At 44.5% G+C, this 12,260-nt stretch overlaps 1 protein-coding gene across 6 annotated transcripts in view; it reads left to right on the top strand.

The window, feature by feature from the left end:
* Positions 1 to 12,260, top strand: part of myo6a (myosin VIa) — a 111,264-nt gene that overhangs the window by 9,417 nt on the left and 89,587 nt on the right. For all 6 annotated transcript variants that reach the window (XM_051071647.1, XM_051071648.1, XM_018674644.2 and 3 more), the window contains exons 2-8: positions 5,739 to 5,873; positions 9,642 to 9,711; positions 10,074 to 10,147; positions 11,033 to 11,162; positions 11,703 to 11,808; positions 11,960 to 12,015; positions 12,114 to 12,211. In XM_051071647.1, the coding sequence (XP_050927604.1) occupies positions 5,757 to 5,873; positions 9,642 to 9,711; positions 10,074 to 10,147; positions 11,033 to 11,162; positions 11,703 to 11,808; positions 11,960 to 12,015; positions 12,114 to 12,211 (651 nt within the window). In that variant the 5' untranslated portion in view covers positions 5,739 to 5,756. The remainder of the gene's footprint in view (positions 1 to 5,738; positions 5,874 to 9,641; positions 9,712 to 10,073; positions 10,148 to 11,032; positions 11,163 to 11,702; positions 11,809 to 11,959; positions 12,016 to 12,113; positions 12,212 to 12,260) is intronic.

Genomic DNA, 12,260 nt, shown 5'->3' with positions numbered 1-12,260 from the left:
TCTGCCCTCAGGGGGTTTTGTCTCTGAACACATCACAGGCTTCTCTGTTCGCCACGTGACCCGATGAACGGTCATGAGAGCGAGCGAGGCCTCAGTGCGCCGCGACACAGAACCAACAATCAGCTGTTTGTCAGCAGAGGAGAGTGGGTCGACTCACACAGCGCTGCTTCTTCTGCCGCCGTGAAATGTGTCGTCGCTCTCAGACACACAAAGCCACAGATGCTGCAACTGAAGCATCCGAACTGAACACACTTTTGTTTTCATTACTGCCCTTCCTGCTCTGATCCTCAGCCTCAGCTCTGAGTTTTAGACTTTACTTTCCACCCTGACTGACTAACACTGATGTAGCTGCTTCTCTGCTGAGGCTGTTTGTTTGGTGACTGTCTGACCAGTTTACAACGTGACGTTATGTCCTGATATTTCCAGCTACCGTGAAGTGTGGTGTTTCATAAACATCAGAGGGGCCTGTTTCTAGATCAGAGATTCAGCATCAGCCTTTTAGAGGAGAGCTCGGTCAGTGTGAAATGTCAGAGTCATTTTGCTCATCTTCTTCCACTGTGTTTGTGAAAGCGGCTGGTTGAGCTTTATCAAGTCTGAGAAAATGAATGGAGGATGATTTTGGAGCTCGACCCACACCAGAGGATTGAACACCAGAGCTCAGGGCTGTACCCGGCTCAGAGTTTTATCACTGAACTGGATGTTGTGGCTCAAAGTGAATAATCGATGACGTTCATTGTGCTGTGTGACTTTTTCCTTTTTCAAATGTTTAGACTTTTATTCTCCTTCTGTTTGGCCTCAGTGGTCTGTATCTATATGAGGTGAAATTAACCAGAAGAACAAAATACCACAAGCGTCTCTGCAGAGCAAACGGTGTGACGGCATCGTCCCAGAAATACCTGAGGCCTCAGTCTGAACACACTCAGCTGAGAGGATGAAGCAAACACTGTTCATGTCGTGGGAAAATTCCCATGAACTGATGCTCACCTTCACACTTGTTCAGCGTCAGTGCAGCGAAGCAGCTGCGAACTGGAACGATGAGTTTTGACAACTTTTCTTTACGCACCAGTGATTGAGTTTCACTGAGTGCCACCAGTCTCTGCGCAGCCTTTCCTCTCCTTACAGGAATCAGTGAGTTACATTATCCATGCTGATGAAACCATTGGTTGATCTGTGAGGGAATAAGTTGATAAGACCTTTTATTTTAGTTCTATCTGAAGTGAGAAGTTGTTGTTCCCACCACCGACCTTTATCCAGTCCATTTAACCATGATGATATTCCTTTGTTTGCCTTTTCTTTTATTCAGCTCTGGTTTCCCAGCCGAGCGAACACCTGACAACTGCTCTGACATTAATACGTTTGAATATGTAAAGTCTGAGAGGCATTCAGCTTGTAACCAAATACTGGACCTCTTTGTTGTGGAAGTCAAAGCACCGTGGAGGTTCAGGTGTGTCCGACAGGCCAGTCTGCCTGCTCACAGAGCTGCTTTCAGCTCAGTCTGTATGTTCACACTGTGACTTGGTGTGAGAGCAGATGTATTGAACGTGAGTGGCAGTTAATCCTGACTCGAACTCAGCTGCAGTGAATATGTTTCTTTCTCTTTCATTGCCTCAGGTTGTTGTTTTAAAGAACGACCTCTCTCCAGAGCTAAATCTTCCAACCAATTTCAAACTGAAACCTCCATTAGCATAATGGCTCTGTGTGTCTGACTGTCTGACTGTCTGCGTCCTCTCAGCTCAGTTTGCATCTTTAATTTTTCACCTGACTGAGGATGTTAATGGGAGTGATGTTCCAGCGGACGCTGACGCCTCCTCACGTCAGCTGTGGAGCTGAAATTGCTCAGAGGATTTTAATATTTAGGGCAGTGGCTGGAAATAGATTAGTTCTGTGCCCTTTTAGTTTAAGGCTTTGGTAGAAACAGCATTAATGTGATCATGAGCGCTGCAGTCATTGCCATTAGCTGACTGTTGCTGGTACTTTGTGCTTTGTCTGAATTAGCTGCTTCAGAGCAGAGGGACCTGTCGTCTCTGCAGCTGCAGCGTTTTAGGCTCGGTGGTGAAACCAGAAATTATTGGGTGAGACTTTGTGGGGATAAATTTAGCTGCTGTGTCAGTCTGATGCTGAAGTTAGTGCAGAGTGAGGATGGTTTACAGTTTACAGTCAGGAATGTAGAGTTTATTAACTGGATGTAAAAGTCATTTAAAGGACGGAATGAAAATTCCCCATTAACCCCACATGTTACAAATAATGAGGCCTATTAAATGATTCCAGTTTAATGTAACTGCAGATCTTTTACAGGCAAATGAAACGAAATAAAAAGTTTTAGAGCAGAAACAATTAAAAGTTTCTGATTAATAATCCTTCAGTTGAATCAAACTGGATTAGACAGTTATGTAAATTAGGTCTGAAACGACGAGTCACTCAACAGGAAAATGAATTGATCAGCATTTTGATAATAAACTGTTGGTTGATGTTTTTATGGTTGTTGTTATTTTTGGAGACGGAGCGTCAGGGAGAGATGAGGTCTTCACTGTAAATGAACAGGTTGTGTCTGGAGTCACTGTGAACCTTTTCTGTATCGAACCAGGATCTTTCTCTGAACCTGAACCAGGATCTTTCTCTGAACCTGAACCAGGATCTTTGAGAGGCTGAACAGAACCAGGAAACGGTCTGATAGTGTTGGAGTCACTGTGGGTGGATGTTGTGCTGCAGGATCAGATATTCAGGTGGAGAACAAACTGTGAATGTCAGTGTATTTATAACCTGTCAAATATAGAAACTAACAACATGTCCTCATAGAAAACAATCCGGTCATGAACATATTTGCCTCTGCACTTTAGTTGTGTATAAACATAATTCCCAGGAGACGTGACCTCAGAGTTGAACCCACAACCCGGTGTGTTAGTTGAACCACCTCTAGGACGAAGGACGTGAACCTGGTGCGAGGTCGTAGCTTTGTTGACAGTGATGAACACAGTTCTGCTTCGCTGAGACTTGTTTTTAGGTCTTGTTGGTTTTTTGTTGATGTTGAGAGCTGGAAGAACCTGCAGCGTCCTGAAGGACGTCCTTCTCTTTCTACTGCGTTTCTCTGCACAAACATCAGTCTGTCCATCCCCAGGTTTCAGCAACACAGCAGCATGAATCATCCCAACATCATTAACATTATAGCCCCAGTTTTTATTGGTGTTGCTCAACCTCAGTTTAACAGATTGCATCACATCCTGTGTGCTGGTGGGAGATGTTCAGAGTGTGTGTGTGTGTGTGTGTGTGTGTGGGCTGTACTGTGTACAGCAGGTTTGATCTTGTCTTGCTGCTGCAGTCAGACTGTATCAAACCCCCTTTATGTGACTGCACTGTAACTTTTAACCTGATAGTCGATCACAGCTGCAGGCGTTTTTAATAATGATTGTTCCCTGTGGGAGTTTTTAATGTTTTCATCACACTGTGTGCTTAGAGCTGCGATGCAAAGTAACTGAATACATTTACTTAATTACTGTGTTTAAAGAATGAGTTTGTAATATTTTCAGTTTTTCTTCTCTTTAAACTTCACTTCTTTCTTCACATATTAATATTTCATATCCAAACCTTTGGGTGAGTAGATCCTGACTCTGCAGTTGATTTTTAATGTAGAATATATTTCTTATTCTCAGTCAGGTATGAAGGTTTATCAGCCCACTCTGATGTGTCACTCAGGTTTTTTACACAGTGGTGATGAAGCAGTATCTGACCTGCTGCCTGATCCAGCAGGGCAGAGCCTTTCTCCTTGAGTGGCCTTTTATATCACAGAGAAATGCAGTCTGCTGCGTCTTTGACCGGGGGAAATTTTACAGCCCTGACAATAAGTTACCAGAAACCTTTGCTCCACATTCAGTCCTCCTGGCTTCAGGCCTCAGACGTCCCTGAACCAGGCTGTTTTATTCTGCTCATTCAGGAAGGAGAATCACTCTCACATTGATGTGCTTAAGATCATTTACTCAAACCTCAGCTATAACTAAAGCTCAGATGTTGTAGAAATACTGGAGAGCTGTAACTGAAGATTCTGTTTCAGGCTGATCCTGTTTTTCTTCTCTTTGGCAGCTGAATTTCTCCCTCAGATTGAATTTGGCAATAATCTGTATTTTATTACCAAGGAATCCAATAAAAAGACCCAAACCAACAGTGCTCTCTCAGCACACAGCATATAGACTCATTCTTCTCTACAGGAACAACTGTTCACCACCACTCACTACGACCTCAGAGATGCTCACAGTCGAGTTGAAGAGTTTGAACCAAAGCTTTGTAAAAGAGGAAGAAGGTGTGGGAAAGCTGGTGTCCTGGATTGCATTAGACTGTGTAGGTGTATGTATGATTGGAGCATGTAGCTTCAGTCTGTTGCTTCACCTGGAGCTACTGAGGAGATCAAACCTGTTATCCTCCAGTCTCAGGACTTATCTCACTGCTCTAATAAAAGCACCGATTGTCCTCCAGTGATAGTGCTTTAATTTCTCTAATTGATTCTGATAGCCTGTCAGTGTGGCGCTCAGACAGTGCAGCGACTGTTCAGCTAATTATTTGAAGTTCCCAGAGAAAACTCAGAGCTCTTATTGAGTTTGCAGTTTGGCAGGAAGCCGCCCTGTGAGGAGGGGGAGGGGGGTAATCTGCTGCACGTTGGCCACAGCTGTGTGGATGGAAACTGTAGGACTGGACTTGGCTCTGTGTGTCAGATCTTATTGGCAGGCGAGGTGATAACAGGGTGGAGATGCTCCTGGTTGGTGCTGGATTAACGCTCAGAGCTGATGGAGTTACAGAGAGAGCAGAGTCACAGTCGCTGCACTGACTCACCCATAAAACATCATCATCTGGAGCTGTGATGCTTCATCCTGAGAACTGGTCTCTGTTAGTGTGTGTGCATGTAAACACACTCTAACGGGTTTGGTGGCTTGTTTTTCCTGTTTTCTTACACATGGTGGTAGTTTGTGGTCTGCCCCCCCCCGGCTGCTTGTCTTCATGGAAACAACAGTGGTGTGGAGGTAATGAACTACAGAACTCAGTGACACAAACCACTGATCCAGCTGTTTACTACTGGACCAGGAAACCTTGTCGTGACTGCAGCAGCACAAACATTAAGGAAACGTCAAAAACAAATCATGAAGGACAAAGGTCGTGACATGGTTCGCTTCAATAACAAATATGAGTGAATTAAGAAGGAAATGTGTTCTATCAGAGATCACCAAGATGTCAGGGCAGTTTATTAAGATTCAATCCATTTGGAACTAAGAGTCACAAGTTTAAAGCAAATAAAAAACACTTCAGATTAAATCGTCTGAACCGTCTTTGCTGCAGTTTTACACCCTCCAGTCACGTTTGAATTTCTGTATCTGTTTGGTGTTTTATTCACTTTTTATCTTTGTTTTTACATGGATGCAGTTTGTACCTTTTGTTCTGAAAGGTGTAGGATTGTAACGATTCTCCAGATCCATGGTTCGGTTCATAGCTCTGTTTTTTTGTGTGACTTTAATGTGCATGGAGGGAACTACGATCGAACTATGATTCTCGTCGGTGCATCACAGAGGGAAATAAAGTCAGTCTGTTTCCAGGACGACGAATGCTTCTTTACGTTTCCACATGTATTTTGTGAGATCATTTCAGCTGGAGCTAACGTGCTGTTAAATCCAGCTCCATAAAGAAAACATTGTATGTTAGAGGCTGAAGGAAAACACACCTCTGACTGTGTGTGTGTGTGTGTGTGTTATGTTTTCCAGAGCCTTCAGAGCGGTGCGATGGAGGATGGGAAGCCGGTGTGGGCGCCCCACCCAACGGACGGGTTCCAGCTGGGGACCATAGTGGACATCGGAGCCGACAGCCTCACCATCGAACCTCTCAAACAGAGGGGAAAGGTGAGCGAGCTCGGAGGGTTTCAGGTCCAACAGCTGGACCGGTCCTGATGTGGACTACACCTGAGAAGTCTGTGTTTCCTGCTCAGACAGCCAAGCCTTTTCCAGTACGCTCCTACCAACAGAGTGTTAATGATTGAATGTGTCACTTACTCTCATGTGGAAGAGGCCACATTCTCTCAATGATTGACCTCAGGACGCTGCAGTTTACAGCCTGCAGGTCTAATGTGCTGGAGCACAGGATTAATCAGCGTTATCTGAAGTCAAGTGGCTCTTTGCAGAAAGACAAACAGGCTTTCTCTGATGCCTCCTCTGCCGTTAATTCACTTTTCCGCTGGATGAGGTGCCATATCGCCCTCAGCAGAGCTTTTAGTGTCACTGAGAGCCCGTCGCCACGGTAACCCCAAAAGCTTTGTGTCCGTCTCTGTAATCTTTCCCCGGAAGGCCTCTGTGACTGAGTGTTCCCTTTCAAAGAGCCTCCTCGCTAATTCTGTTTACTGTCGGCCCATAAAACACACCACTGTTTAATGGGAACATCTGACTGTGTGTGTGTGTGTGTGTGTTCATTATTTATCAATGATGTAAAGTTGGATTTTAGACGCTGACGCTTTCTGAGTTCTTCTTATTTTAATCAGAAACATTATCTTCCCACTCAAAAATGTGCCTAACCACTAACTGAAAAATCAATTGATCAGTAAGTCGACTGAAAATAACCGTTGCTCAGTTTTTGATAACTGCTCAGCTGTCTGTCATTTTAAACATCAAACATTCTTTGATGTTTAATTGACTTAATTATTCCTCGATTTACCTAAAAAATACTGTCAGATGAATTAATAATGAAGGTCATCAGTTGCAGCCTGACTGTGATTTACTGCAGTTTTACCTGATCATCCTCCCCCTCTTTACTCCTGTTACTCTCCTGTCTCTTGGAATTTAAAGGAGCTTCACAGTCTTTCTCTGCAGACTCTGAAACTGGCTGTAGCTTGGTGCTTCATGGAGGACGGCTGCTGTCATCAGATAATTGGCAGCAGATACAACAGAGTCCTGATGATGAGTTATGATGCTGTGTGCACCAGATATTGTGTTGGTTTTTATCCAGCGCCTCTCATTCAGTGAGCTGGCTCACATGTGGACACGTCCATTCTTCAGATCCTGGACATCTTTTCTAATCTTCATTTTTGCAGTCAGAACTTTTCCTCATGTGGGACACAAATGTTCTGTTTGGCCTCTGTGCTCATTCCTGCTAATTCAGCCGTGTTGAGATGGTTGTCATGTCCGCTGCGTTGCATTGTTGTGAGCTGTCATCACACACTCAGGACTGAGTTGGTTGTTTCTTATGTTCATGTTATGTCTTATAACTGCAGCCTGACTGATGCTGTGTTTTTGGAACAGTAGTGATAATTCTGCTGATTCTCTTCAATCTGCGTACAAATCACACTTTGACTTCACACTTTCAAAATGTCCATGAGACACATTTCAGATGATCTGTGACTTTCTTTTCATTTTCTAAGATGATTTCGCTGTTTCCTTCATCTTCCATTGGCGTGGTCGATTTGTCTTCGCTCTGCTTTGAGCTCATTGCGTTTGCTGTATGAGCCGTGCAGTTTTCACGCTGCTTCAGGCAGCCGACAGCTTTTTCAGGTGAAGATCAATTTGAAACAGGAACACACTGAAATTCCTGAAGTCACATGCAGCTTTTTGCACGTTGAATCTTTTCAGCTTCGTCATCAGAACTGATATCGTGTGATTGCTGGAACCTTTTGTTGGTCACTTGATGAGATTCTTTACCCTGCAGACCCAAAGCTGTCTTTAACCTAAAGCTTTATGTAGGTATTTTATTGAGGGCGTTACAAAGCCTGTGTTGCAGTGTTTCCTGGGAGTTTAGGGTAATATAACTGTTATTAGTGACCACTGCTCAAAAGAAAAACCAATCATTTGAAGGGAAAAAAACACATTTTTACAGGGTAACCACTGCTGGAAACATGGAGCTGGTACTCTTCAGATCTGTTGTCAGAGCGAGTTTCCGGGCGGCAGCGGAGGCCTGTAACAGTCTGAATCAGAACAATGTCCAGTCTGTCCGGCTGCAGCCAGTTTGTGCCAGTGTCTGACGATGTGTTCACTTGCTGGCAGACCTCCTGGGATGGACGTCAGGGGGGAAAGACAGAGAGCATGATACCCTGTCATACTATCAGTCACAATGGCCGACTCTTTGTCCTGTAGTGTCCGTGTTTCCCAGAGCGCGTCCACTGTCTGATGTTTCAGTGTGGGAGAAGGAGAAAGTGATGTTTGGTGATGATTAGTGAAGGAGAGCTGTCACATTCAGAGAGGCATAAAGTTGTGTGATGTTTATTAGGAATCATAATATGAAGACTGAATGATCTTGCAAAAGTTTTAGCCACTTTAGATGTTGACTAAACTTCTCACCCCTACTCTCACTGTGTTAATGAGAAACATGTTGCTGTAGAAAACAAACATGGAGGACGTGATATTTCAGGTGCTGGAGCGTTGTTCAGTGATAAGTTCAGTTTCAGGTCCCTGCACGTCGTCTCCATTTTACTTTGAAGGTTGGAAATTAATCCAGACATGTGAGAACATGTAACTTGTAGTTAACAGGTAGAAACATACACAGCTACCTGGGCTGCACACATGAGGTTTGCATCAATCTGAGGACCTTCTGTCTACATGTTGATCAGTGCACCTACTCTCTGTTTCTCTCTGCCTGCAGCGATGAAAGGGTGAACAGCGTTTAGCTTCTTTTTTCTCAGATTATTGGCCTTGCGTCACCTCCACCTCCTACTCCTTCCCTATTTTCTCCCTCTCCATTCTCCTCACGCGGCGCAGCGTTGTGGAATCTGTCCAGTTTGGGCTGAGAATGTGGAACATGCCACCACTGGAAAGAATGAATCGACTGTACGTCACCTTGGCACGGCGGCCCTGGCGTGGTGAAGGCCCGCGGTGCCTCTTTAATTGGGCAGATTAAGTGGCTCGGCCTTGCAGAGAGAGGGAGCCTACAGGAGCCGGCAGTGATTGGTCTGCAGATCACAGAAATACAACACTAACACCCCCCGGCTCTCCAAAACACCGAGGTCACATGTGTCCTCATAAACCCTCCTGTATTAGTTCAACACGGTCGGTCTTAGCTGGAGGAATGTGAAATGTGTGGAGAGCTAAAACCTCAGAGAGGCAGAGTACAACTGGACGACCTCAGTTTGACTGAACTGTTGAACGTATTGTTACAGAGCATGTGCAGTGGAGCAGCGAGTTAAAGGTAACAGCATCAGATGTCTTTCCTCCCAACTGACAGCTCAACATATTGATGATTCCTCTGAGGTTAATAATGCAGTGGTGGCTCCCTGCTGTCACCACACTGTCTCTGTCCAGCTTCTCTTCACTCTGATCCCGTTACCTCCAGACTCCAAATTATTCATCAGGCAGCAGCAGCAGCAGCTGGTGTATTATTTTGCCTCTGGACAGTTGGTTTTAAAGTGAGACTCAAACTTTAAATAATGAGAGCAGAAAGAAATAAAGCTCCTCCTGTGGTAGAAGAACAATAGTTAGATTTTTACCCTTTTCAAATGGAAGTTAGAAGCTGAAGTGACATGGAGTCAGTTCATGTTTCCTCTGCCCTCAGAATAGAAAAACAGTGTTAATGTTTCCTGTGTTGATGTTGATGTTTCTCTTCCTCAGCCTCTGTTCAATCAGTGATGTTTTACTCACCTGCAGTTTTTGCTTTAAATGATTCATATTGTTCCTTTTCTTTTTTTCTTGCAGACATTTTTGGCTCCCATCAACCAGGTCTTCCCTGCAGAGGACGATGTCAACAAACACGTGGAGGATAACTGTGAGTTTGATTTAGTTTAACACTCGTTTACCCTCGAATGTCTCTCCGCTCTTTCCTGCTGTTTGGAGATAAACTGTTGACATGATATAAATTCCTGAAAATCCCCAGCTGAGTGTTCAGAGCCTGGGATAGAAAATGAACTTTTACTGTAGAATTTCCTCTGTAGAGTCTTAGTTGTTGTTTGGATTTAATCCAGATGTTTCATCATTACAGTTAAACTTGCTCTGAGCAAATTGACAGCTTCTCTCTGCAGGATAAAACCCCTCTGTAAGCCTCTGTCACTGTGTTTGTATTGTTATGAGCTGCTGTGTTACAGGTCTTTACTGCTCCTGGAACCTTTTTTTGTCCTTTGTGTGTCTCAGGTTCTTTGATGTACTTGAACGAAGCCACTCTGCTCAACAACGTTCGTGTGAGATACAGCAAAGACAAAATTTATGTAAGTACTGACCTGAGGAAGCAAGGCTGAGAAACGACAGACTAAAACTGTGAGAGAACGTGTAAATCCTCTCCACTTACTCAGTTTCATGATGATGACTGGTCTTGGAGCTGTTTTGAGAAACCTGTGAGGTGTAACGATACGAGACGTTGCAGCTCACAGCTGAGGTGTCAAACCTGAAGCCTCTTAAAGACCCAGAAGTACAGTTAGAGCTCAACACAACATGATGGACACACAGTGAATCCACATGTAAATACACCTCATATCCACACATGTGATCAGCTTTGTGATTTTTATACTCGTGAGGTTCAGTGACATAATGAACTTCCTGACGTCTGAGCCTGAACTTAACCTCTGAAACCAAGTAGTGACCCTCAGACAGGTCTTTGAAGACGAGATGTTCTCACTCTATTAAAATACACTCTCTCTGCAAAGATTTCATCACTCTCCCTAAGAAAAGTCACTGTTAACGTCTTAAAGTGAAATCTGTCCTGGGTTCAGTTTGAGGCGAAGCAGCTGACGTTGGCTGTGGATCAGACTTGGTGCACACTGACACCTAGTGGCTGAAGAAGGAACTGGCTCTCTCTGTGTAAAAGCCTGAACATTACTTCTCAGGCTTCAGGTTTATTGGTTTGTGCCTGCAGTGAATCCCACCTTCACTGAACCAGAGCCTCTAAATTGGGATGCAGCAGGAGGATTTCATTCTCACTGTTAATGAGCGCTGAAAGCAGGAATCTGACGCCTTGCTGCTTTGGGATTCTGGGAAATGTAGGACACCAGCAGGGGAAATTCAAAGAGTGGCACATACTGAATCTGACCCATGCTTTCGTGGCTGCCATTAATCAGAGTGCTGTTTCTCTTCCTCCTCTTCTTCTCCTCTGTCAGACGTTTGTAGCCAACATCCTGATCGCAGTCAACCCTTACTATGACATCCCAAAGCTTTACTCGCCAGAGACCATCAAGCAGTACCAGGGCCGGTCTCTGGGCACGCTGCCGCCACACGTGTACGCCATCGGTGAGTGGACACATCCACTGCTGCTCAGCTCAGTTTAACTTCCTCTGACAGTCAGGTCAGGCTTGATCTCTGTTACTTTGCAGCACGTCAGGCTGGATTCTCTGTTTCTGCTCAGTGTGTTGTAGTTGGTGAACTTGATGAACTCTCTGAAAATGATAAAAGCTTGGTTTGATTTTTGGTCACTTCTGACTGACATTCATTTTATTCCTCAGATGCATCGGAGCAGAGTCAAATAAAAATCTCCTCTCTGAAATCTAAATATAAAAGCTATTTGTTTAGTACATGAACAGAATGAGGTATCTTTAAAAAGCAGAAGGAGATCCATGTTCCTGTGCAGCATCAGTTCAGTAAAAGTCTGTCCACCAGGCAGCGCTCAGATTTCCCACAGTCCTCTGAACGTCACAGTTTCCTCCTTCACTTATCGAGTTCATATTTCAGACGTTTTCCGAGTTTAATATCTGCAGGATTATTGGGGTCAGGTTTGTGTCCTTGAGGCAGAGCAGAGTCTAACAGCTGCTTGTGTCTGCGTCGCTCATCCAGCTGATAAAGCCTACAGGGACATGAAGGTCCTGAAGATGAGCCAGTCCATCATCGTCTCAGGGGAGTCTGGAGCCGGGAAGACTGAAAACACCAAGTTTGTGCTCAGGTGAGGACGATGACGCTGCACCTTCATACACAGAGAGAGAACGTCACGTCTGAGGCTCAGGACTTTAATCCAACATCTCCACAGACTGAATCCTCAGAGAATACTTCACACCACTTCTCCCTGAGTGTAACTCTGCTGCTCTGTTCCACAGATACTTGACGACCTCGTATGGAACAGGTCAGGACATAGACGAGAGGATAGTGGAAGGTAAGACTCACCTCTGCTCTTTGTGTCACTTTAAGTTTTGTTTCCACATCACGAGTGTGTTTGTGACTCTCTGCTTTTCCTCTGTCTGATCCCGGCAGCGAACCCTTTGCTGGAGGCTTTCGGAAACGCAAAAACCGTCCGGAACAACAACAGCAGTCGCTTTGGGAAGTTTGTGGAAATCCACTTCAATGAGAAGGTACTTTATTATAACTGTGTTGAGTTAAAACTTCAGCTCTCTCCAGATG

The sequence above is a fragment of the Lates calcarifer genome, linkage group LG7_1 (assembly GCF_001640805.2).
Source record: "Lates calcarifer isolate ASB-BC8 linkage group LG7_1, TLL_Latcal_v3, whole genome shotgun sequence".
Taxonomy (NCBI): Eukaryota; Metazoa; Chordata; class Actinopteri; family Centropomidae; genus Lates; species Lates calcarifer.
This window is presented reverse-complemented; position numbering and strand designations above follow the sequence as displayed.